This window comes from Saccopteryx leptura, chromosome 1, assembly GCF_036850995.1.
Source record: "Saccopteryx leptura isolate mSacLep1 chromosome 1, mSacLep1_pri_phased_curated, whole genome shotgun sequence".
Lineage (NCBI taxonomy): Eukaryota > Metazoa > Chordata > Mammalia > Chiroptera > Emballonuridae > Saccopteryx > Saccopteryx leptura.
This window is the reverse complement of record NC_089503.1, coordinates 260158587-260185262: the sequence shown is the minus strand read 5'-3', so window position 1 is coordinate 260185262 and position 26676 is coordinate 260158587. Positions and strand designations below refer to the sequence as shown.

General features: G+C 50.6%; 1 protein-coding gene and 2 pseudogenes across 1 annotated transcript in view; 2 read left to right on the top strand and 1 right to left on the bottom strand.

Annotated features, from left to right (window-relative positions):
* The first annotated feature begins 330 nt into the window (after positions 1-330).
* Positions 331-26676, top strand: part of ELL (elongation factor for RNA polymerase II) — an 80994-nt gene continuing 54648 nt past the window's right edge. The window contains exon 1 of the mRNA XM_066350271.1: positions 331-526. Within this exon, the coding sequence (XP_066206368.1) occupies positions 392-526 (135 nt within the window). The 5' untranslated portion in view covers positions 331-391. The remainder of the gene's footprint in view (positions 527-26676) is intronic.
* LOC136390315 (U6 spliceosomal RNA) lies at positions 7081-7175 on the top strand (annotated as a pseudogene).
* LOC136389269 (U6 snRNA-associated Sm-like protein LSm3) lies at positions 12142-12653 on the bottom strand (annotated as a pseudogene).

Here is a 26676-nt window from a genome sequence, read left to right as displayed (position 1 = left end):
GGGGCGGGGCTTCGACCGCCTGGCTGAGTCAAATTTATGAATAATAAATATATGAGTTGGACAGGGAAAGATGCGCGTGTGGGGGCGGAGTCTGGGGGCGGAAGTGGCCCTCTGAGGTAGGCCATCCAGGCTTATGAATACGCAAATAATAACAGGAGCGGTGACTATGGGCTTTGTCCCGCCCACAAAAGGCGTGGCCAGTCACGTAATGAATAATACAGCACGTCGCCGGGTCGTCAGTGTGGCGTCGACGGTAGGCTTCGCAGGAGGCGGAGAGGGCGTGGGAAGCACGTAATGAATAATGCAGTACGTCAGCGGGCGGCGGGGCGGGGTGTGGCTGGCGCGCCGGCCCTGGAGCGGGGAAAGGGGGACGGGTAGAGATGGTCGTAAGATGGCGGCGCTGAAGGAGGATCAGAGCTACGGGCTGTCGTGCGGACGGGTGAGCGACGGCAGCAAGGTGTCCGTGTTTCACGTGAAGCTCACCGACAGTGCCCTGAAGGCCTTCGAGAACTACCGTGCTAGCCAGGTGAGTGGCGCGGACCCGTTGCGGCCGTCGGAGACGTCGTCGGGGCGCAGGCCTGCCTCGCGTGCCCCTTGCCCGGCGTCCGGGCCTGAGGGCACGGTGTCCGGCGTTCGGGTGCTGCTCGTGGATCCCTTGGCCGGCAGGGCGCGAAGAATCACGTTTCTTCTCAGCCCCAGGAGGCGACACTGGCGGGCAGCCTGGGCGACGGTGGGCGCCTGGTCCGGGGGGCGTTTGTGTAGCACCTAGAGGCATCCGGGGCTTTTCCCTGTCCACCCGGAACTGATTTGTTCACCTGGCCGGGGGAGGCGGGTGGGTAACTTTTCAACAGGGTGCCTGGCAGAATGGGTCAGTGGGGCATCGCTTTCGGGGGTCCTGATCCATGTGTGTGGGGGCCGTCTCATGCGTTTTACACTGAGGGCCCTGTAATTGGTCTCACTCTTGGTGTTAGGGCAGAAATTGACAACTTGTCTGTGGCTCCCCCCAGGTGATCCTATTTTCACTGGATACCTTCAGAGAGTGGGTGGGAGTGTTTAGTGGGGAAGAAGCTGTGTATGTAGGGGTGGGGTTACTACTGACCTGGTGATTTTCTCAGGCTGGAGAGTCGGTGGTGGACACCTGGGAGGGAGCTCTAGCCAAGGCACCTGGTTGCTGACTCTATTTCAGGGGCCTGTTTGGGCCTATCTGGGGAAGTTAAAGACGTTTCAGTTCTGCCACCTGGGCTGGGGCAGGGGGTGGGGAGAAGGCCGTAGCGCACCTTATTTCAGACGTGGTTTTGGGGCACATCTGGGGCTGTGGTCAGACCTGCGTCTTCCCATTTCTGTTTATGTCATGGCGCCCTCAGTCTGTGTTGGGACAGAAGTTGCAGGTGCCCAGTGATTAGGTCCTGAGGGGAAGTGGTTTGGGAGCTCTTTTCCTCCTTGCCTGGAAAGGAGGGGTTTCATAGTCAGAGGTGGCGGAGGAGGCCCCATTCTGTGTGTGTGTGTGTTTGTGTTTATGTGTACTGGGGATGAGGGGGCCTCTGGCGGTCAGGAGAGAGACTAACTAGGAAGGAATGTGGCTTTCTTCCTGACACGGACTTGTTCAGCATCATTAGCTAAGCTGGGAATTTCTTCGCATTTCATTCCCACCACTTCCTGGGTGCGTACCCTTCCTATCTTTTAGGGCAGTTTCCTTCCTGACATGATGTTTCAATTTTTTAATAGAAGGGGGACTCATCTTTTTTGTAAGAGCCACTTCTCTTCTTGTTAGAGGGGTTTCCCAAGGTGAGGTTGAGGCACTTCTGTAGGGAAGGAGAAGGGGGTAGGGGCACAGTGGCCAGCTTGAACCTTCTTGCCCTGTGAAATTCTGTTCCTTAGTCTGACTTGTCTTGGAGGAAGGCAGACTTTCCTAGAGGCAGCTGGGGGAGAGCTCATGAGTCATATAAATAAGGTGAACTTGGTACCTGGTCACTTTGGGTTAGGAGCCCCGCCCTCCCTGCCATGCTGCCCTGGCTTGATCCATTGGTCTGGAAGGCCCGGCTTTGCATCCACCTCATGCTGTCACACTGCTATTTTTAATTTAGGGTGTTGGTTACATCCCCTAACTAAGCTTGATCTTCCTCATGTGAGGGTAAAGGTAACTGCACATTCAGTCTGGTCCCACATAGAGCTCAGCTTTGTAGGTTAGAGTCATTCGGTAGGAGGAATTCCTTCAAAGAACTTCTTCAAGCCATCCTGGCCAGCTTGACTGGGTGGACTAAAATTTGGGGGACCTAAACTTGTGTTTTTCTCAGAAGCCAGCTGATAGTTTAAGTGATTTGGCAGCTTTTGTATAAATACTTAATCATACCCACTGGGCAGTGTGGGAGACTGGGCTAAAATGAGGGCAGCTCAGGTACTCTTGGTGTTTTGGGGTGCTGGGCATGGGGAAGGTAACTAGAAGAACTCGTTTGTATGACTAGTACAGTGTATTGGTTATTAACAAAACCTCAGACATACAGCTTTGTCAACAGCATCTAGATTTCTGTTCTCACGTTGTAGTTATATTGTTTGCCAGTGCAACTTGAGAGGTTTTTTTATTTTTACTTTTTAATTGTGAAGAGGCTTGTACAAATTCAGAAGCAGCAGGGGATTGGAGAGGAACTTCCTGTAATCCTAGCTGTTGGAGCAGCTCTTGTAGAAGTCCCCAAGATTCAGAGGGATCTGAAGTCTGAGCTGCCTTTGTGCAGATCTAGTGGCCTGCTTGGAATTTGGTGGAAGGCGAGGATGTGGTAATACATGCAGCTGTTAGCCGTCCAGACTCAGGCTTCACACAGTTTCTCCTTGAATATAAAAATTCAAGTTAGTCTTGAAGGAGCTACTCCTGTGGATCTCCTTTTTGGTGTGATGGATTATTTCCAGGAGAGAAGACAGAGAAAGTGTGGACACAACCCATTCTTTCAAGATAGCCTCGTGTGCCTGCTAAGAGAAGTGTCTCCTAACCGCTCTGAGGAAGTGACCCTCCCTAGGGCAAACTGCCTTGACCACCTGGGCTTTTTTGTTTGTTTGTTGATTTTTGAGAGAGAAAGAGAAAAGAGTGGGGGAGAAATGGGAAGCATCAAATCATAATAGTTGCTTCTCATGTGTGCCTTAACCAGGCAAGCTCTGATTTTGCACTGGCGACCTCAATGTTCAGTGTTTGAGGTTGGCTCTTGATCCACTGCAGTACCACAGGTCAGGTCCACCTGGGCTTTTTTTTTTTTTACAGAGAGTGAGAGAGAGAGAGATAGGGACAGACAGACAGGAACAGAGAGAGATGAGAAGCATCAATCATTAGTTTTTCGTTGTGACACCTTAGTTCATTGATTGCTTTCTCATATGTGCCTTGACCGTGGGGCTACAGCAGGCCGAGTAACCCCTTGCTCAAGCCAGCGACCTTGGGTCCAAGCTGGTGAACTTTTGCTCAAACCAGATGAGCCTGTGCTCAAGCTGGCGACCTTGGGGTCTCAAACCTGGGTCCTCTGTGTCCCAGTCTGATGCTCTATTCACTGCACCACCACCTGATCAGGCAGGGGTTTTTTTTTTTTGAAATTTTTTAAGAGTTTATTTGAGCCAAAGTGAGGACATATGTCTGGGAGCAAGATCTCAAATGCTCCCCACCTGGGCATTTTATTGTAGAATGTGGTGGGCTGTGTTGCTGGGTTATGTTTTCCTCTCTTAGGTGGAAAGGAGCATGTTGTTCAGGAAAAATTGAGGGCCCAGGAAGAGGCCTAAGAAGTCTGGGGGCTGATGCCTGTTTAGGTTTTGTTTGTTTTTTGCTTGGGGGGGGGGAGGGAGAGGGAGAGAGGGAGGAAGGAAGAAATGGAGAGGAGAGAGAAGGAGGGAGGGAGAGAGAGATAAAAAGCATCACCTCGTAGTTGTGGCATTTTAGTTTTTCATTGATTGCTTCCCATATGTGCCTTGGTTGGGGGGGTGTCCTCCAGTCAAGTCAGTGACCCCTTGCTCAAGCCATGGACCATGGGATCATGTCGATGATCTAACAAGCCGGTGAGCCAGCACTCAAGCTGGCGACCTTGGGTTTTTTTTTTCTTTCTTTTTTACTTGATTTTATAGAGAGAGGAAGGTGAGGGGCAAGAGAAACAGGAACATCAATCTGTTCTTGTATGTGCCCTTACCAGGGATCATCAAATCGGTGACTTCTGTGCTTTGGGACGATGCTCTAAGACCCAGTGGTCCCCAACCTTTCTTGGACCACAGACCAGTTTAATGTCAGAAAATATTTTCACAGACCAGCCTTTAGGGTGGGACCGATAAATGTATCACGTGACCGAGACAAGCGTCAAGAGTGAGTCTTAGACGGATGTAACAGAGGGAATCTGATCATTTTTTAAAAATAAAACATCATTCAGACTTAAATAAAAATAAAACGGAAATAATGTAAGTTATTTATTCTTTCTCTGCGACCCAGAGGTTGGGGACCACTGCTCTAACCAACCGAGCTATTTGACCAGCGTTAGTTACCTCAGGGTTTCAAACCTGAGATTTCAGTGTCCCAGGTCGACACTCTATCGACTGCACCACCACCAGTCAGGTGGTGCCTATTTAGGTTTGAATCTTATGTCTACCTGTGTGAGGTCTTGAGCTCAGGCATGACCCTTGTCAGTTCAGATCTTTCTCCTCACAGCTCTGAGGATTGCAGTGCCTGGCCCTCTCTGAGCCCCACATCCTCCTCTTGGGGCACATGCATGCGCCAAAGCGTGGGTCTGACCCTTCAAGTGCGCTTAGTGTCTCTACACAGAGCCATCCCTGCCTGGAGGTTAGAATGGCCCTGGAGATGGGGTCTGTGCTTTTGCATCTACCTAAATCTGACTGAGCGTCTTGTCTGTCCATGGCCACTGCTGAGGAGTTGGGCATTTATAAGTGACCAAGGCAGGCCCCCAGTGTCACAAGCTGACAAGAATGACAGGTAATGCCTGACCTGTGGTGGCGCAGTGGATAAAGCGTCGACCTGGAATGCTGAGGTTGCCGGTTCAAAACCCTGGGCTTGCCTAGTCAAGGCACATATGGGAGTTGATGCTTCCTGCTCCTCCCTCCCCCTTCTCTCTCTCACTCTCCTCTCTAAAAATTAAAAAAAAGAAAGACAGGTAATGAACAGGGCAGCACAGAAATCAACACAGACTTGTCAGTGGTCACTGTCAGGAAGGAAATAAAATGGGGCAATGTGATGGTGTGGGGCAGGTAACGTGAAAGGATGCTGATTGAGAGAGGTGCTTCTAGGAGATGCCAGAGCTATGGTGTGCTGGGTAAAGAACCCAGGCAAGCTGGGTACACAGGCCTTGAGACCTGAGGGACTGGAGGCTGTTGGAGCAGGGGAGTGGCCTAATAAGCTGTGGAGGGAAGCAGTAGGGTTGTGTCCTCAGGAATGGTGTGTGTGTGAGGGATGTACAGGAGGCCTGAATTGAGTACTCCACGACTGTTCTAGAGTTGTGCTGGGTGCTGCTCGCCTGCTGTCTGGATGTTAGCTGGGCACCAATGGCAGGAGGAGCCTTAATTTAGCTTCTCTTCCCCTCCTATATATAGCAAGGCCCTGAGAGGGGAGCTCATCTCCCCTTTATGGGAGGCGCCCTACTTGGCCCTAAGCAGGGCAACTTCTTGCGAGCCTTGTTTGCTTTACAGATGGCCATCTTTAGGACTCGGTGGCGCTGCCCCTCCTGGCTGTGGGCCAGGCCCCTGTAAACCCTTCCTTTTTGACAACACTGGCAGGAGGGCTAGCTTATTGTTCCCTTTGTGCTTTGGAGGCATTTGAGACTCTGAAAAGCAGTGTCACCTGCTTAAGGTCACTTAGACTATCCTCATTGGCCCAAGCTTTCTCTCACAGTGGAGGAGAGCTTGAACCACTGAGATACAGCTATGAACGGGAGTCACACTATGATCCTAGTTAAAACGCCAGTGTTTTAGGCTGCTGTGAGTGTTTGTGACCTTAGTGGCCCTGCAGATGCCAGATGTTGCTGTCTGTGTCTGTACTGTGCTTCCTCCCCCAAGAAAGCCTAATGATGACCGTAACCACCAGCTGTGAATCTAGGCCCACATGCCAGCTCTGGCCCACGCTGCATCCTTTACTTCTGGTCCCCTGTCAGCCCTGTGGCAGTGATGAAGAAACAGTGGAGACACTGGGAAGGTCGAGTCACTGGGAGGAATCTCCCAACTGTGCCTGGCTGAGAACTAGACAGACTCTAATACCCCACCTTGTGTGCTGGGCCCTGGGGGCAGGAAAGAGCAGGCTAGTCCACAGGGGTCCTAAGCAGGTGTCAGAAGCATGGCCTTTGACCTGGGGCTTAGGGGTTCAGTGTGCTTATGTGTTTCAAGGTGGGCACTTGATGGTTTTGGGTGGAGTGATTCCTTCCCAGAATGCACGTCTCATAGATGCTGGAGAGGGCGAGCACCCTGGCTGTGTGGTAAGTGGTGATGGTTTCTGCAGGAGGTTGCAAGGCTGTGTGAGAGGCCGAACCTACCTGCCATCAGGACTCTTGACTAGCCCTCTAGCTGCATGCTAATCTCCAAGGTGATGATATGTAAATAGCAAGCTGCTCTCTGAAACCCACCCTCTGTTGACTCATCTGCAAGGCCAGAGTTCATCACCCTTGGGCAGTTTTGACATCACACCAGGATTGTGACATCCCTGGTGAATTCTTAAAAAAACAGGGCTGGGGCCCTGGCCGGTTGGCTCAGTGGTATAGCGTCGGCCTGGCGTGCGGAAGTCCCGGGTTCGATTCCCGGCCAGGGCACACAGGAGAGGCGCCCATCTGCTTCTCCACCCTTCCCTCTCTCCTTCCTCTCTGTCTCTCTCTTCCCCTCCCGCAGCCGAGGCTCCATTGGAGCAAGGATGGCCTGGGCGCTGGGGATGGCTCCATGGCCTCTGCCTCAGGCGCTAGAGTGGCTCTGGTCACAACAGAGCGACGCCCGGGATGGGCAGAGCATCGCCCCCTGGTGGGCGTGCCGGGTGGATCCCAGTCAGGCGCATGCGGGAGTCTGTCTGATTGCCTCCCCGTTTCTAGCTTCAGAAAAAAAAACACACCAAAAAAAACCCCAACAACAGGGCTAGTGCTCGTTTTGACACCAAAATTGGAACAGTGCAGAGATTAGCATGGCCACAGCGCAAGGATGACACGCGAAGTTGTGAAGCATTACACATTTTTCTTCTCAGTAATATAAAAAACAACAATGAGAAAATAACAATAACAACCAGGGCTAGAGTAGACCCTGTTTTGGGAATCTGCTTCTCTGTTGCAGAAGCCCTGCACCCTGGCCCCTGGCCCCTTGGCCCCTTGGCCCCTTGGCCCAGCTGGCAGTCCATGCTGTGCCTTCAGGGTTTGGCCTCCTCTTACTTCGTTTTTAGGGCCTCGCTCCCCATTCTCTGCCTCTGACTTTCTCCTTGGTCTGAGTTGCATAGCCAGAGTTGTCTGAGATCTCATCTCCAGCAATATGGGGACACTCTGCATTCACCCCAGAGCACAATGGGACACTTTTAAGAACAATCCCCTCAAATGAGTCCTGACCCGTACTGCAGTGAGTGATCCAGACAGCCATGTCTTGCCATTGTTTTGTCACTTTATTTTTAATAAAAAAGCTGGTGTTCACATCTAGAGAGGAACCCTCCTGTCCCCACACCAAGTGACTGTAGGGAATCTGATACTAATTATATTCTCGGGCCTAGTCTCCCAGGCCACAGCTGCTGCACCTGGTTGGGGGTGTGGTCATGATTTGCCACATGCTCTCTGGAAAGGAGGGGAGTTTCAAATGTGTCTAAAGTTTGTGGGTTCACTAAACCTCTGTTTCAAAGCAACACGTGTCGAAGATATTTCTTGTTACTATAAAAGCAGTATAGCTCAGTGTAGAAAACTGACAAAATACCTAAAATAACCTATTCCCACAGCTGCTGTTGGCCCCTTGGCCCCTTGCTCTGTCTTGTGCCAGGCACAGTCTTAGGCCTTACTTCCCTGACACTGTAAGGTTTTTTTGTTTTTTTTTTAAATCACATTGGTAAGCTTTATTTTTTAGTGACTGAATCTCTGTGCATTGTGGACCCTAACAGGTTATTCCTCCAGTGCTGCACTGATCCTAGGCTTCCTGGGTGCAGAGCCATGTCTACTGTCCTGAGTACTGAGCAGAGGTGCTGATATGTGGTGAGGGCTCCCCCTGTCCCTGTGCATTCTGAGTGGAGCAGGGAGGCTGCAGGTGTTGCAGTTGAGGCCTGGGAGAGATGGGGTCTGGCCTGTGGGAGTAAATAATTAGGGAAGGTAGGCTTGGAAGCAGAGAGACCTGTGTAGGAATGATGTTGAGGGCCAGCCAAGGGGACAGATGTGGGCTGCCCCCTGTGTCTGGTTGGGGTGGGGGACATTTTTAATCTTTCCTGATACTGGCTGTGGTACTCATGCCTTCACTAGGTTTTGTGATCATGCTTGAGCTGGGTGTTTGAGAGTTAGGTCATACAGGGTTCTGGAGTGACCCTTGGCTGGAGGGAAGGCAACTGTATCAAGGAGCACTGTGATATGTCTGTGGCAGGTGGGCACCATTAGTACTGACATCGCTGCTCCAGAACCACATTTTTCTGGGTTGCTGCCTTGTCCTAGGGCATGGATGTCATCAGGTTCTTGCCAATGTCCTAACAGTGCAGTTTGAAGGTCGTTTTGAAAGAACTTGGCAGCTGTAGGAGCCAGCAGCTTTTCTTATTCTGGGTTTTGGGTTGTTTTCTTTGTTTGGGGCAGTTGGATGCCAGGTTTTTCTTATTGCACTAGTGTTGACCAATGACTGGTGGATGCTTTGGATGCAGAGAGAGCGAAAGCTAGGCCTGGACAGAGGTGCTGCACCCTGTGACAGTGCCAGGGGGGTCACTGTCACCCTGAGCCAGCCTCTCAGGTGGGCTCGACAATGGGCAGGCCTGGTGGGATTCAGCCTACCTTGGACAGCTCTGCCTTCGAGGAATTAATGAGATGCAGGTGATGGAGGGCTGTGGTTAATTCTCCACAAATCATCATTGGTGTTTCCTTAGTTCTTCAGGAGGAGAGACTGAGGCTTGGCACAGGGTGCCTTGCCCTAGATGTGCCCTTCCAACAGCTTTTCACTTTTCTCCTTGCTGCCATGACTGGCTTAGATATTCAAGTGGATGTCCTAGCAAGGAGGTGGCTCCCTCAAGGATGCCACTCATTGGGGTCTGGTGGCCAGGCTATAATCACATCCACTGACTGCCTGGGACTGGGCCACTGGCTCTCTCTCCAGGGCTCAGTTATCATAGGATGAAGCAGTGCCTGCGATTGCAGCGGTCTCCCAGGTCAGATGAATGAGACATGTGGACACTTACTGCTCTTGCCCCTGTGTATGTCCTACAGATGAAAAAGTGCAGTTCTTCAGAATGTAAAGTATCTGCTTCTGTGTCTTTACTATTGAGGATTTCTTTTTTAAATAAAGAAATGGTGCCTGACCTGTGGTGGCACAATGGATAAAGCATCGACCTGGAATGCTGAGGTCGCCAGTTCAAAACCCTGGGCTTGCCTGGTCAAGGCACATATGGGAGTTAATGCTTCCTGCTCCTCTCCCTTTCTTTCTCTCTCTCTCTCCCTTTCTTTCTTTCTCTCCCTCTATTCTCCATTCTCTTTAAAATGAATAAAAATGAAAAACTTCAAAAAGTAATAAAATAAATAAATGACTTTCTCTGCCGGGAAGCCCATCACATTGTATTGGAGAGAGCTGGACACTCCAGTGCGTCCCCTTCTATATCTCTCCAGCAGTCTTGGGGGCAGTGATGATGGAGTGGGCAGGAGACGGGTTGGAAGTGCTGGCCAAGTTTCTGGAGACAATACTGTTGAGTCTGGGATGACTGCTGAGTCTGGAGCTGGTGGCTGCTGCTGAGCGAATGTGAAGAGTCAGGCCTAGAGCGTGAGGTGAGGTGGCTCCGTCTCTGCCTTCAGGTTAAGCTCTAGCCTGTGGATGTGGGGAGTCACAGGGCAGTCCCAAGGGGCCAGATCCCTTCTACTCGAGAGTGCTCTTTGGGATGTGAGATGGGGGTTCTGTCTCCTCTATCATCCAGCCTGGGTGAGTAGGGCCCTGGCAAAGGTGTTTAAGGACTGAGTATCAGGGACTCGCCCCACGTTTCCCCACGTGTCTTCTGCCTCCTTCTGGGAAGGAGTGGCAAGATGAGGGAATGGGGGGCCTGAGGAGTCCTGGCCTACCTCTCCCCTCACCTGTACACATGCCCATGGCCCTCATGTCCTATATCAGACTGACTCATCACTTACTGGTTGGCCTCATTCTGCAGCCCCCCCCTTGTCTCTTTGGAGGAGGCCAACCGGGGACATGGTCATGACAGCCACGAGTAGTGACACCAGAAGGGAGAAACTCAGCAGGTGATGGGCAGGAGGTGCCTTCAGGAAGTGGGGCAGGCAGAACTGGCTGGAATGAGGCCAGGACTGGGGATGTCTGGGTGAGATCTGAGAGAGTGGCACTGCAGGGAGGCCCAGGGGCAGGGCAGCCAGAGAGCATGAGGGTAAGGAGTGCTGGGACAGGAAGTTGAGGTTAATTCTATCATGTAAGGAAACCTGACTAAGTGGCAGTGACTGCTCTGCTCTGTGCACTGTGGGTGGCTCTAGCCCCTTCCTAGGCTCACTGTGGGGGGCTGGACCCCACCCCAACTTCATTACACTAGGGGTTCCATTCTATGACAGACAAAGGTCAGGGAGTGTTTGGGAGTGCTGAGACCAATCATCATGAGTCTTTACCTGGGGTTTCTCAGAGAATTAAATTTTTTTTCTTTTTATTTGTGGCAGAGACAGAGAGTCAGAGAGAGGGACAGATAGGGACAGACAGACAGGAAGGGAGAGAGATGAGAAACATCAATTCTTCATTGCAGCACCTTAGTTGTTCATTGATTGATTTCTCATATGCGCCTTGACTGGGGGGTAGGGGAGCTACGGTAGGGGAGCTACAGCAGACCAAGTGACTCCTTGCTTGAGCTAGCTACCTTGGGTCCAAGCTGGTGAGCCTTGCTCAAATGAGATGAGCCCACACTCAAGCTGGCAACCTCAGGGTCTCGAACCTGGGTCCTCCACATCCCAGTCCGACGCTCTAGCTACTGCTCCACAGCCTGGTCAGGCTAAATTTGTTTTTTAAATTGTGATAAAAGACCCTGGGCCACTGGCTCAGCAGTAGAGCGTGGACCCAGCATGTGGAAGTCCTGGGTTCAATTCCTGGTCAGTGCACACAGGAGAAGCACGCATCTGCTTCTCCACCCTTCCCCCTCTCCTTTCTCTCTATCTTTCTCTTCCCCTTCCATAGCCAAGGCTCCACTGGAGCAAAGTTGGCCCAGGCGCTGAGGATGGCTCCATGGCCTTTGTCTCAGGTGCGATAATGGCTCCAGTTGCAATGGAGCAACGGCCCAGATGGGCAGAGCATCGCCCCCTGGTGGACATGCTGGGTGGATCCCGGTTGGGCACATGCGGGAGTCTGTCTGACTGCCTCCCCGTTTCCAGCTTCAGAAAAATAAAAAAAAGAGAGAGAGAAAAAAAAAGAATTTGTGAGTTATGTGTAAATCAGCTCATTTTAAGAGTGGAAGAATCCTTGGTCATATCTTTTTATTTTTTTTAATTTTTTAATTTTTATTTATTTTTTGTATTTTTCTGAAGCTGGAAATGGGGAGAGACAGTCAGACAGACTCCCGCATGCCCCCGACCGGGATCCACCCGGCACGCCCACCAGGGGGCAACGCTCTGCCCACCAGGGGACGATGCTCTACCCCTCCAGGATGTTGCTCTGTTGCGACCAGAGCCACTCTAACGCCTGGGGCAGAGGCCAAGGAGCCATCCCCAGCGCCCGGGCCATCTTTGCTCCAGTGGAGCCTCGGCTGCGGGAGGGGAAGAGAGAGACAGAGAGGAAGGAGAGGGGGAGGGGTGGAGAAGCAGATGGGCGCTTCTCCTGTGTGCCCTGGCCGGGAATCGAACCCGGGACTTCTGCACACCAGGCTGACGCTCTACCACTGAGCCAACCGGCCAGGGCCCCTTGGTTATATCTTAATATCAAAATTTACACAGATTTCTCTTTTGAATATCTTCTACATTTAAAGACGCAATCATACAAAGTCTATTCACTTCCATACAGGATAAATTCTTTATTTCAACCAAATCTCAATGGAGAGGCAACTAGCACAACTTCATCTCCTCAAAGAGCATCGGAATATTCCATTTTGTTGATTTATATATCTCCTCATATGTTTCTTCATCAATTTCTATAGTAGTCAAACAGTTTTTCACATCTCCCAATATCATATTTATTTTATTTTATTTATTTATTTTTTATTCATTTTATAAAGGAGAGAGAGAGGGGAAGAGAGAGAGAGAAGGGGGGAGGAGCAGGAGCATCAACTCCCATATGTGCCTTGACCAGTCAAGCCCAGGGTTTCGAACCGGCGACCTTAGCATTTCCAGCTCGACGCTTTATCCACTGCGCCACCACAGGTCAGGCCCCAATATCATATTTAAATGTTGATCATAAGCATGTAATCTACCTCAGAGCTCTCTGTCATTTCTCCTTTTCACATATATTTGCTCATCCAGGCTGAGCCTGATGAGATCCAGGGGCTCTTCTATAGTGATGGTAATTTGTTGCTGGTCCACTTTGTCTGCCATGTTTCAAACTGTATTTGTCCTTTCTTGACTGGCATGTTTCACTCAAAATGTCCTCAAGGTGTCCTGACCTGTGGTGGCGCAGTGAATAAAGCGTCGACCTGGAAATGCTGAGGTCGCCGGTTCGAAACCCTGGGCTTGCCTGGTCAAGGCACATATGGAAGTTGATGCTTCCAGCTCCTCCCTCCTTTCTCTCTCTCCTCTCTGTCTCTCTCTCTCCCTCTCTTTCTCCTCTCTAAAAATGAATTAAAAAAAAAAAAAATGTCCTCAAGGTTAATCCATGTTTTAGCAAATGTCAGAATTTCCTTCCGTTTTGTGGCTGAATAATCCATCATGTGGACGGACCACATTTTGTTTATCCATTCATTTGTCAGTGACCACTTGGGTTGCTTTTACCTTTTGTCTCCTGTAAATAATCCTGCTCTGAACATAGATATATAAGCATCTTTTTTAAGACACTTAAATTTGCCTGACTAGGTGTTGGTGCAGTGGATAGAGTATTGGACTGGGAAGCAGAGGAATCAGGTTTGAAACTCCGAGGTCACTGGCTTGAGCGTGGGCTCACCAGCTTGAGTGTGGGGTTGCTGGTTTGAGTGTGGAATTATAGACATGACCCCATGGTCGCTGGCTTGAGCCCAAGGTTGCTGGCGGCTTGAGCAATGGGTTACTTGCTCTACTGTGGACCCCCCCCTCCCGTCAAGTGTGTCTATAAAGTCATGGTGCACTTTTTTTTTTTTTTGTATTTTTCTGAAGCTGGAAACATGGAGAGACAGTCAGACAGACTTCCACCTGCACCCGACCGGGATCCACCCAGCACGCCCACCAGGGGGCGACACTCTGCCCCTCCGGGGCGTCGCTCTGCTGCGACCAGAGCCACTCTAGCGCCTGGGGCAGAGGCCAAGAAGCCATCTCCAGTGCCCGGGCCATCTTTGCTCCAGTGGAGCTTCGGCTGCGGGAGGGGAAGAGAGAGACAGAGAGGAAGGAGAGGGGGAGGGGTGGAGAAGCAGATGGGCGCTTCTCCTGTGTGCCCTGGCCGGGAATTGAACCCGGGACCTCTGCACGCCAGGCCGACGCTCTACCACTGAGCCAACTGGCCAGGGCCCATGGTGCACTTTTGACCGGTCACAGGGAAGCAACAAAAGACGATAGAAATGTGAAATCTGCACCAAATAAAAGGAAAACTCTCCCAGTTTCATACCTATTCAGTGCAGTTCGATGTGGGCTCACGCACAGATTTTTTAGGGCTCCTTAGGTAGCTATCCCGTATAGCCTCTTCAGATTCATCTCTGACTGATGGCCTACCAGAACGGGGTTTCTCCACCAAACTGCCGGTTTCCTTCAACTGCTTATCCCACCGAGTAATGTTATTCCTATATGGTGGCGCTTCGTTATAAACGCGCCGATATTCACGTTGCACTTTGGTCATGGATTCGAATTTAGCGAGTCACAGAACACACTGAACTTTCCTCTGTACTGTCCACATCTCAACTGGCATGGCCATGGGCTGCTCCGCTGTATACACGGTGTTACATCATCATCTGCGCATGTGCACATGCTGCCACATCATCCTACAGAAACTAGGAGGGTTTTCCTTTTTTGGTTTTTTTTTTTTTCTTTTTGTATTTTTCTGAAGTTGGAAACGGGGAGGCAGTCAGACAGACTTTCGCATGCGCCCGACCGGGATCCACCCGGCATGCCCACCAGGGGGCAATGCTCTGCCCATCTGGGGCGTTGCTCTGTTGCATCCAGAGCCATTCTAGCGCCTGAGGCAGAGGCCACAGAGCCATCCTCAGTGCCCAGGCCAACTTTGCTCCAATGAAGCCTTGGCTGCGGGAGGGGAAGAGAGAGACAGAGAGGAAGGAGAGGAGGAGGGGTGGAGAAGCAGATGGGCACTTCTCCTGTGTGCCCTGGCCGGGAATCGAACCCGGGACTTCTGCACGCCAGGCCGATGCTCTACCACTGAGCCAACTGGCCAGGGCCAGGAGGGTTTTCCTTTTATTTAGTGTAGATTTCATATTTCTATCATCTTTTGTTGCTTTCCTGTGACCGGTCAAAAGTGCACCATGACTTTATGGACACACTGTATGAGAAAGCAATCAATAAACAACTAACGTGCTGCGATGAAGAATTGATGCTTATCTCTCCCTTCCTATCTGTCTGTACCTATCTGACCTATCTGTCTCTCTATCACACACACAAAAAAAGACAAATTCTTTTGGGTATATAAACTCAAGTGGGATTGTTGGGTCACATGATCATTCTATGTTGAACTTTTTGAGGCTCTGCCAGACTGTTTGCCACAGTGGCTTTACCATTTTAGGTTCTTCCGAGCGATGCACAGGGCTCCAACTACTCCATATTCTTGTCAACACTAGTTATTTTCTGTTTTTGTCTTTTTTCCTTTCTTTCTTTCTTTTTTTTTTTTTTTTTTAATTCATTTTAGAGAGGAGAGGGAGAGACAGAGAGAGAGAAGGGGGGAGGAGCTGGAAGCATCAACTCCCATATGTGCCTTGACCAGGCAAGCCCAGGGTTTTGAACCAGCGACCTCAGCATTTCCAGGTCAACACTTTATCCACTGCGCCACCACAGGTCAGGCTCCTTTCTTTTTTTTTTAAGAGAAGCAGGGAGAGAAGGACAGGAACATCGAGCTGCTTCTGTATGTGCCCTGACTGGGGAATCAAACTGGCAACCTCCACCCTCTGGGATGATGCTCTAACCAACCAAGCTATCTGGCCAGGGCTTTTTAAAATTTGATTGATTTTGAGAGAGACAGAGAGAAGAAAGAGAGGGAGATTTATGTGTACGTCAATCTGTTCCCGTGTGTGCTCTGGCTAGGGATCAAACCAGCAACCTCTATGCTTCAGGATAATGCTCTAACCAACTGAGTTATTTGGCTAGGACATCTGTTTCTTTGAAAGTAGCAATCCTGATTGATGTGAAGTGGTCTTGGAGCCTTTGAAATACACTAAGTTGAATGTGACTCTTTAAGAGAGTTAAGGTCTGCAGGACCTCCCAAATTTGCTGGACCATCAGTGGGCTCAGGATTCCCCTGGTTATAGGTGACAAAGAACCTGACTTGGGGTGGCTTCAGATCCTGCCTGAGGGAAGATTTTGAACAGATCACCTTAATACAGATGACAGGAAGGGCAGGGACAGCTGGCTTGGCCCCACTCTGGATTAATGGAGATCGCAGTAAGGTACAGAAACCCAGTCCTAGTCAGGATTCTGGTTCTAAGATGGGAGGGTTAGTAAGTACCCTAGGTGGCCTAGAGCTCCTGTGGAAGGAACAGTGGGGGCTGAGGGCTAGGGAAGCAGAGGTGACATTGGCTCTGCCCTAATGGCTCATTCTCCTCAGCCATCACCATCTTCTTACCCTCCCAGTGGCAGGACTTTTGTGTACCCTGCCTCACCAAAAAACAAAACGAACAAACTAAAATAAACCAGAAGCCCAGAGGGTGATGAGGAGGACTGGGCTCTGCCTTTCAGGCACCTAATGCTAATGGACTCTTTTCTGGTCAAGAGCTCAGATGGGCAGAATCTGTACTTTGGCTTTAGCTCTTTGGGTCCCCTATGGAATCACAATGTGATTGGTGTGGAAAATGGGCATTCTTTCAGGTAGGAAGTGGCCTGTAGACCCCATGGGTCAAGAGCTGCCCTTCTGGGGACACTGGACAGGCATTTTCTCTGGTCCTGTGAGTAGGTACAGCCCACTTGACTATTCCAGCAGGGGAAGGTGTACCCCTTTACCTGTCTGCTGCCCCTTGCTCTTCCTGCACAAATCTCACACCTGACTTCAGGCTGCAATTCAAGGTAGGCTGATCTAAGGGTGGCTGCCCTTTCTGGTGGAGGCAAGTCTGTCCAGACCCACAGAGCTCTGGGTAGTCTCTCCTCCTTCCATTGCCTTGAGGAGGGTAAGTGGGTTGAGAAGTTTCTTTTTCCTTTTTTTAAACAGTAACTTTCTGGAGAAATTTCCTGTTGTAGACTTGTGGTTCTACTCACATATAGAGAAGTTGTTTATGGGTCCTAGCGCAGCATTACAACAAGAAAAATGTCCTCTGCATCAGTCAGGACAGCGTGGCTTGTAGGAACCAAGAGTGAATGACCTCAGTGTGACCTCCTGAATGGGGACCTCTTCCTGTGGTAGAGACGATGTGTTGCTCTCCAGGTTCTGTCAGGGATCTCATGCCTTGTCCTCTTCCTGTCTTGCTCTCTTTCTCTGTGGGATGAGTGGTAGAGCTCACGGGCCTTCTGCCCCTAAGGAAGTTGAATTTGCTGCGCTCAGTGTTACCGCCACAGTTGCTGACCCCCAAAACCAAGACTTCCAACATGTTCATTGTAATGTTAGAACAGAATTGGATGAGTTGGACTGTATGGAATCTTTTTTTTCCTTTACTGACTTTAGAGAGAGGAAAGAAGAGAGAGAAATTTACCAATTTATTTGCTCCACTTATTTATAAAGTTATTGATTGACTCCTGTATGTGTCCTGACCGGGGATTGATCTGGCAACCTCTGCACTTCGGTATGGTCCTTTAACCAGCAGAGTTATCTGGTCAGGGCTGGAGTGTTCTTTTTTCAGTGTCATCCTTAGAATCTAAAATGAGTCAGTAAACCATGGCTGGAGGGGCAAATCTGGCCCACTGACTGTTTGTAAATAGAGTTTTATTGGGATACAGTGGTGTTATCTGTGGATGCTTTTGTGCTACAAAGGCAGGGAATCTTTGCAACTGACACTGGCTCTCAAAACCTTAGATACTGCCTCTCTGGCACTTAACAGAAATAGCTTGCAGTCCGCTGGTCTAGAGTGTTGGGATGAGTGTGTGACTTGAGGACTTGGTGTATTAGTGGAATGTGCTGTCCCAGGAACTTCTGGTTCTCGTGCAGTGGTGTGTGGCTCTAGGAGTCCTGGAAGACAGCTTGCTGTTGCATTGCAGGGTAGGACCGAGACACTAGAGGGTATTTTTTGGTCCAACCCCTTCATTTCACTGATGGAATGCCTTGAGGTTGATGGCTGACCCAGGTCATATGTTCAGGGTAGATTAAATTGAGCCTCAAACCTGAGGCTGTCCACTCCAGGACTGGCTGCCTCCCTCCACATTTTGTGCCTATGTAAATTCTTCCTACCCTGTTCAAGCCCCTGCATTTCCCAAAAGCTTTTCTGAGCATAGTGTCAAGCCTGGCACAGCTTCCAGTAGGCCTGCCTTTCTATTTGTGTCTGCTGGTGATCCCTGGAAACACAGGGCCAGTGTGTGAGTCTCTGCAGGAACTGGGAGGGCAAGTATTTGTCTCTGATTCCAGTCAAGATTTGCCCGAAGCCCCCTGGGCCCTGACCTCAGCTGTGTGGGCAAACAGTAGGGTCTAGGCCAGGCGTGGCCAACAGTTTTTGCCCCCAGCCCAGATTAGAAAGAAAACTTTTTTCATGGGCTGGACGAAATATTAAAATTAAAAAAATGTTAAATACAAAAACGATTCGTTTAAGTAAACAAAGTTTTATTATGTAATTTGTTTATGAATAAATGTGAGTGAAAAATTTTAATATACAATATTATTTTAATAAAAATATAATTACAAAAAATATAATTACATATTGTATAAATATCCAAACTGTATTGCTTGAAGGGGTTATATTGCAAATAAAACAATTATTTCATTTTACAAATGGCCTGGACACGTTTTCAGTTATCAACTGCAGCTATTGTCTATGCTACAATGCCACTTGATTCAGCACACTTGCCCACAAAAATAATGAATTGTTTGACCTTGGGTGCGCACTGGCAAACTCCGCCTAAATGATGTGGGTTTCATATCGCCGCTAAACGTCAAACAGTTCATATTGAGTGCAGACAAGTACAAAAGTTGTAAATCTTTATAACGGAATTTTTTAAAAAAATAAAGAAGTATCATGAATCCATTTGACCAATTATTGGAAGTTAACCCTAGATTAGTCACACGTGGAATTCTTTTCCGCTTATCACTATCTTCTTAAATATCTCTATTTCCAGTAATCAAAGACGCTTCTACTTCTGAGTAGCTGAGATTTTAAAGTAGCAGAGAATATTAAAAATTTAATCGCGGGCCGCATAAACTCATTATGCGGGCCGGATCCACCCTGCGGGCCGTATGTTGGCCATGTCCGGTCTAGGTGATCTTCCAAGGAGGTATTGTCTCATAAGGGGTTGATCATTCTCATGGTGTCTTCAGACATGCGCTTTATGGCACAAGGAACAATCAGATGATGGTGGCATCACATGAGTCTCTTGTATGGAGATAGTCTGTAGCAGGTGTATCCTCCTGACCAGAAGTGAGCTCTCCATGGGTTAGGGGGCTTCATTAAAACTTCTGGAGCTTTCTGAGCTTGGGATGGGTGCAGTTTGTATTAATAGATTGATTCTGAGCTAGATACCAGTGACCTGAAAGACCCAGGGAAGGCCTCTCAGGCCTCCCTGCCAAGAGACTGTGGCTTCTGGGTTCTGTCTGCAGAAATGGCATGGTTTTGTTCCTTTTTTTATTTTTATTTATTTATTTATTTATTTATTTATTTTGTATTTTTTCTGAAGCTGGAAATGGGGAGAGACAGTCAGACAGACACCCGCATGCGCCCGACCGGGATCCACCTGGCACGCCCACCAGGGGCGAAGCTCTGCCCACCAGGGGGCGATGCTCTGCCCCTACGGGGCGTCGCTCTGTCCCGACCAGAGCCACTCTAGCACCTGGGGCAGAGGCCAAGGAGCCATCCCCAGCGCCCGGGCCATCTTTGCTCCAATGGAGCCTCGTTGTGGGAGGGGAAGAGAGAGACAGAGAGGAAGGAGAGGGGGAGGGGTGGAGAAGCAGATGGGCGCTTCTCCTGTGTGCCCTGGCCGGGAATCGAACCCGGGACTTCTGCACACCAGGCTGACGCTCTACCACTGAGCCAACCAGCCAGGGCCTATTTTTTTTAATTTTTATTTATTCATTTTAGAGAAGAGAGAGACAGAGAGAGAGGAGAGAAAGAGAAGGGGGGAGGAGCTGGAAGCATCAACTCCCGTATGTGCCTTGACCAGGCAAGCCCAGGGTTTCGAACCGGTGACCTCAGCATTTCCAGGTCAACGCTTTATCCACTGCGCCACCACAGGTTAGGCTGTTCCTTTAAAAAAAAAATGTATTTATTCATTTTAAAGAGGAGAGAGAGAGAAAGAAAAGGGGGAGGAGCAGGAAACATCAACTCCCATATGTGCCTTGACCAGACAAGCTCAGGGTTTCGAAGTAGTGACTTCAGTGTTCCAGGTTGATGCTTTTTCCACTGTGCAACCACAGGTCAGGCTGTTCTTTTTTTTTTTAAATCCTTTTTTTTTTTTTAAAGTACGTGAGAGCAAGAGAGGGACAAACAGGAAGGGAGAGTAATGAGAAGCATCAATTCTTTGTTATGGCACTTTAGCTGCTCATTGATTGCTTTCTCATATGTGCTTTGATGGGGGGGAGGGGCAGAGCGGCTCCAGCCGAGCCAGTGACCCCCTTGCCCAAGCCAGCAACATTGGGCTTCAAGCTCAGTGACCATAGGGTCATGTCTGTGATTCCATGCTCAAGCTGGTGAGCCCATGCTCAAGCCGGCAACCTTGGGGTTTCAAACGTGGGTCCTCTACATCCCAGGCCGACACTCTACCCACTGTGCTATCATCTTGTCAGGCTTTTAAAAATCTTTTGACATTGTTTCTCCCTTTTCAGAATTGGTGGGACTGTTGAACCACTATAGGCTGGGCAGGGAACAGGGGCAGGGGGACTGTGGAGAAATGTCTGAGGCAAGAGCAGAACTCAACTAGAGAAGTGTGTTCTTTCCTCCTCTGGTTGTACTATTTTTTTTTTTTTTTTGTATTTTTCTGAAGCTGGAAACGGGGAGAGACAGTCAGACAGACTCCCGCATGCGCCCGACCGGGATCCACCCGGCACGCCCACCAGGGGCGACGCTCTGCCCACCAGGGGCGATGCTCTGCCCCTCCGGGGTGTCGCTCTGCTGCGACCAGAGCCAATCTAGCGCCTGGGGCAGAGGCCAAGGAGCCATCTCCAGCGCCCGGGCCATCTTTGCTCCAATGGAGCCTTGGCTGCGGGAGGGGAAGAGAGAGACAGAGAGGAAGGAGGGGGTGGGGTGGGGGTGAAATGGGCGCTTCTTCTATGTGCCCTGGCCGGGAATCGAACCCGGGTCCCCCTGCACGCCAGGCCGACGCTCTACCGCTGAGCCAACCAGCCAGGGCCTGGTTGTACTATTTTTGATGTTGAATACTTGTAGATGTTTGCTTGTTCTAGAGAAATGTACTTTGCTCACAGAGGATCTGACAAGTGGGAAGAGGATAGCACGGGGTACCTTTGTCCAGCTTATCTCCAACCTGCTCTGGGGTTGGGACAAGTCTGTGCTGGCTCCCTTACCTATGCACAGGGTCCCACTGGTCAAAGGACTTGAGTAGGGATGTTGATCCAGTGATCTGTTCCAGGTCCCCCTAACAGCAAGTGGAGCTGTGTTAAGGAGTATTTTGAGCTTTGGCCAGGTTGCTCAGTTGGTTGGGTGAAGATGTCTGGCATGTTGTCCTCATTGCTCTAGGGTTACGGGTTTAATTCCCAGTCAGGGACACATAACAAGAATCAACCAATGCCTGCTGACCTGTGGTGACGCAGTGGATAGAGCATTGACCTGGAATGCTGAGGTCGCCAGTTTGAAACCCTGGGCTTGCCTGGTCAAGGCACATATAGGAGTTGATGCTTCCGGCTCCTCCTCCCTTCTCTCTCTCTCTTTGTCTCTCTCTCCTTTCTAAAATGAATAAATAAAATCTTTTTAAAAATTCATAAAAAAAATCAACCAATTAATGCATAAATAGTTGGAACAACAAATCAATGTTTCTCTCTCTCTCTTCCCCCCCCTTAAAAAATCAATAAATAAAAAATTTTAATAAGTATTTTGAAGAACTTCTGGCCTAGAGTGTAGGATTAATATGTGACCCTTGCTGCCCTTAGCCCTGACATTTAGTATCTCTTTAAGGAAGATTCCTCCCTCTGAGCAGAGGAGGTTGCTAGCCCCTTTGGGTGAGCCTGAGTGAGAGTGGGGCCAGTGAATGGGTCTGCCCATGCTTGGGTATGCAGGATGAGGCGCACAGGCTGGCAGTGGGAGTCGTGCTGATAGGCATGAGGCTTTGGGTCCATTCTCCCCCGGGTTGGGGGATGACTCACCAGGGTCTGTGCCCCAGAACTGTGGTCTGATATACATACATATGTGTGTGTGTGTGTGTGTGTGTGTGTATACACACACACTTTTTTTTCTTGTTGGAGAGACAGAGTCAGAGAGAGGGACAGATAGGGACAGACAGACAAGAAGGGAGAGAGATGAGAAACATCAATTCTTTGTTGCAGTTCCTTAGTTGTTTGTCGTGGTCTAGCCACGACAAGTCTGTTACGGGGTCCTCAAACGGGAAAAGGTATGGAATTAAATAAATGATAGAGAATTAAAGCTATATACATAGAGATGGGTTTGGGAGGCGAGCAGTCTCTACTGCTCCTAAGCCGATGCAATGGGGGCCCCCATAAGCGCATTCGTCTTTATTCAGGGAAAAACCGTGGTTCATTAGCAATTCAGTTGTTTCCAAGACAACTCAAAGACAACCCTCACCGAACCATTTAAATCTAACTTTATACCAATAAGAAACTAGCTTCCAGTCTCTTTCAAAAAACATGGGTAAAATAAGCAATAATCAGATATAGCTCTTTGTTAACTGGGCAAGTGAAATGGATGGATAATTAGGCCCAGCACCTGTTCCCTGGATATAAAAACACCCTGTTTATATTTCGGTCCCCAACAGTTGTTCATTGATTGATTTCTCATATGTGCCTTGATCGGGGGGCTACGACAGACTGAGTGACCCCTTGCTCAAGCCAGCAACCTTGGGCTCAAGCTGGTGAGCCTTGCTCAAACCAGATGAGCTTGCGCTTAAGCTGGTGACCTCGGGGTCTCGAACCTGGGTCCTCCACATCCCAGTCCGATGCTCTATCCACTGTGCCACAGCCTGGTCAGTGGTCTGATATTTTTCATCCAGACATCTTCACATGGTTCCTCTCCTGGTCTATCCTCTTCCTGGTCTTGGTCTCTCACCTGTCATTAACTCACTAAGGTCCAGATGCTTTCAGGTGACAGGAATTGATAAGTATGTGATCTTCTGGGCACAGCTTAGCCTCGGTGAATGGCTGGTCTGGGTGAATGTGGCACCCATCTCCATGCCCTCGGTGCTCCTGGTATAGGAGTAAGTACACCACATGCTGTAGGTATGGGCATCCTTCTGTTGTTGTATTTATAACTCAGGGGGCTAGTGAGGTTGGGAATACTATGGTCAATTCACTAGAGGGCATGGGATCGCCTGATCAGGCGATGGCGCAGTGGATAGAGAGTCGGACTGGGATGTGGAAGGACCCGGTTCGAGGCCCCGAGGTCACCAACTTGAGCGCGGGCTCATCTGGCTTGAGCAAAAAGCTTGCCAACTTGGACCCAAGGTCACTGGCTCGAGCATGGGGTCACTTGGTCTGCTGAAGGCCCGCAGTCAAGGTACATATGAGAAAGCAATCAGCCCTGGCCGGGTTGGCTCAGCGGTAGAGCGTCGGCCTAGCGTGCGGAGGACCCAGGTTCGATTCCCAGCCAGGGCACACAGGAGAAGCGCCCATTTGCTTCTCCACCCCTCCGCCGCGCTTTCCTCTCTGTCTCTCTCTTTCCCTCCCGCAGCCAAGGCTCCATTGGAGCAAAGATGGCCCGGGCACTGGGGATGGCTCTGTGGCCTCTGCCTCAGGCGCTAGAGTGGCTCTGGTCGCAACAAGGCGACACCCAGGATGGGCAGAGCATCGCCCCCTGGTCGGCAGAGCGTCGCCCCTGGTGGGTGTGCCGGGTGGATCCCGGTCGGGCGCATGCGGGAGTCTGTCTGACTGTCTCTCCCTGTTTCCAGCTTCAAAAAAAAAAAAAAAAAAAAAGAAAGCAATCAATGAACAACTAAGGTGTCGCAACAAGAAACTGATGATTGATGCTTCTCATCTCTCTCCGTTCCTGTCTGTCCCTATCTATCCTTCTCTCTGACTCTTTGTCCCTGTAAAAATTAATTAATTAAAAAAATTTAAAAAGCATTTAGAGGGCACAGGGTCCAGGTCTTGAGGTGACTGAGCTGAGGCTGGTTTTGAGCCAGTCTGAAGACCTGGGGAGTCTGTCTACTGTCCTGTGTTCATGTGGCACCCAGTGGGCCTAGACATGGGTTCCAGGTGTCCAAGGTGCTGTCCCTCTGGCAGCTGAGGGCCAGGGTGTTTGGAGGGGTAGGCCTTATGATTCTAGACCCTCACTGGTTTTGACTGCATGTAGGCTGAGTGGCTCTAATATAGGGGTAGTGAAGGTGAGGGGACTGGCTGAACAGTGATGTTACCCTTGGGGCCTCAGTTTCCCCTTCTGCCATGTGGGGGGTTATCATTGTGTTGTGGGGTCTGTGTCTTTCTTCCATGTGCTGCCTCACCTGTCCAGGAAAATAGTCAAGGCCTGAGGCAGCTCTGAAAGGCAGGAGTTTGCTCTTCTGTTGGACTTGTGAGCTGGTGGTCTCCTAGGTATAGGTATCACAGACCCAGGCCAGCTGGCTCTTTGAGAGTTCAAGGCTGCTGTGTCTGTGTGGGCCCTCAGGGCCTATCAACTGGTAGAGGGACATGGTGGTGCAGAGTTCCCCAGAGCAGGCAGGTTTTTACCTAAGTAGCATTTCTCATGATAGCCATTGAGGGGTGCTAGAGGTAAGGAGTGGGATAGCCACTGAGGGGGGATAGAGGTGGGGAGTGGGATAGCCACTGGGGCAGGATAGAGGTGGGGAGTGGGATAGCCACTGAGGGGGGATAGAGGTGGGGAGTGGGATAGCCACTGGGGAGGGATAGAGGTGGGGAGTGGGATAGCCACTGGGGAGGGATAGAGGTGGGGAGTGGGATAGCCACTGGGGAGGGATAGAGGTGGGGAGTGGGATAGCCACTGGGGCAGGATAGAGGTGGGGAGTGTGATAGCCACTGGGGGGGGATAGAGGTGGGGAGTGGGATAGCCACTGGGGAGAGATAGAGGTGGGGAGTGGGATAGCCACTGGGGCAAGATAGAGGTGGGGAGTGGGATAGCCACTGGGGAGAGATAGAGGTGGGGAGTGGGATAGCCACTGGGGAGGGATAGAGGTGGGGAGTGGGATAGAGGTGGGGAGTGGGATAGCCACTGGGGCGGGATAGAGGTGGGGAGTGGGATAGCCACTGGGAAGGGATAGAGGTGGAGAGTGGGATAGCCACTGGGGCAGGATAGAGGTGGGGAGTGGGATAGCCACTGGGGAGGGATAGAGGTGGGGAGTGGGATAGCCACTGGGGAGGGATAGAGGTGGGGAGTGGGATAGCGACTGGGGCAGGATAGAGGTGGGGAGTGTGATAGCCACTGGGGGGGGATAGAGGTGGGGAGTGGGATAGCCACTGGGGAGAGATAGAGGTGGGGAGTGGGATAGCCACTGGGGCAAGATAGAGGTGGGGAGTGGGATAGCCACTGGGGAGAGATAGAGGTGGGGAGTGGGATAGCCACTGGGGAGGGATAGAGGTGGGGAGTGGGATAGAGGTGGGGAGTGGGATAGCCACTGGGGTGGGATAGAGGTGGGGAGTGGGATAGCCACTGGGGAGGGATAGAGGTGGGGAGTGGGATAGAGGTGGGGAGTGTGATAGCCACTGGGGGGGGATAGAGGTGGGGAGTGGGATAGCCACTGGGGCGGGATAGAGGTGAGGAGTGGGATAGCCACTGAGGGGGGATAGAGGTGGGGAGTGGGATAGCCACTGGGGAGAGATAGAGGTGGGGAGTGGGATAGCCACTGGGGAGAGATAGAGGTGGGGAGTGGGATAGCCACTGGGGAGAGATAGAGGTGGGGAGTGGGATAGCCACTGGGGAGGGATAGAGGTGGGGAGTGGGATAGAGGTGGGGAGTGGGATAGCCACTGGGGCGGGATAGAGGTGGGGAGTGGGATAGCCACTGGGGAGGGATAGAGGTGGGGAGTGGGATAGAGGTGGGGAGTGGGATAGCCACTGGGGGGGGATAGAGGTGGGGAGTGGGATAGCCACTGGGGCGGGATAGAGGTGAGGAGTGGGATAGCCACTGAGGGGGGATAGAGGTGGGGAGTGGGATAGCCACTGGGGAGAGATAGAGGTGGGGAGTGGGATAGCCACTGGGGAGAGATAGAGGTGGGGAGTGGGATAGCCACTGGGGAGGGATAGAGGTGGGGAGTGGGATAGCCACTGGGGCAGGATAGAGGTGGGGAGTGGGATAGCCACTGGGGAGGGATAGAGGTGGGGAGAGGGATAGCCACTGGGGAGGGATAGAGGTGGGGAGTGGGGACACAGCTCATGCATGCAGATCCCAACGGACCTTAGCCACTATGCATCCTGGAGTGATGCAGCCGGGACAGACAACTCCATTTATTTAAAGTTGGGTCTTGAAAACAAAAAAAAAAGAAAAAAAAGAGAAGGAAAAAAATGTAGGACCTTGTTTTTCACTGTTACTTATTCATAAATTGATTAATCCTTGAGTGGTGCTGGGCTGACCTCAGACCTGACAGGTGGGGGGATCAGTAGGCCCAGAATCAAAGCTCTGCAGGCTGGCCTGCTCTGGAGGGGTGAATGTCACTGTTCCAGGAACTGGTTCCCAGCCTTGAGGATTCTGGAGTCTGTGGCTGCTTCTCCTTCCATCCGGTCAAACAGATGAATGTGACAAGAAAACACATACACAGCAGTTTTATACAGGAGTCCTGGAGGAATGGTGAAATCTGCAGAAAATTTAGGGGAAATTCAGAAGAGTGAACCTCATGTCATTGTTTTCTCTCAGGATGTGCCTTCAGAGTATCACAAGATTGCATTTAAAAAACAGAACAGAGTCAGCTCACACAGGCAGATACATCCAGAGAGCCTCTTATTCTACTCAGCCTCCACCGCCTGCCTGTCTACACAGTGGTTAGGCTTCCCATCATCTAGAGCCTGAAATGCAGTGTTGTGTGC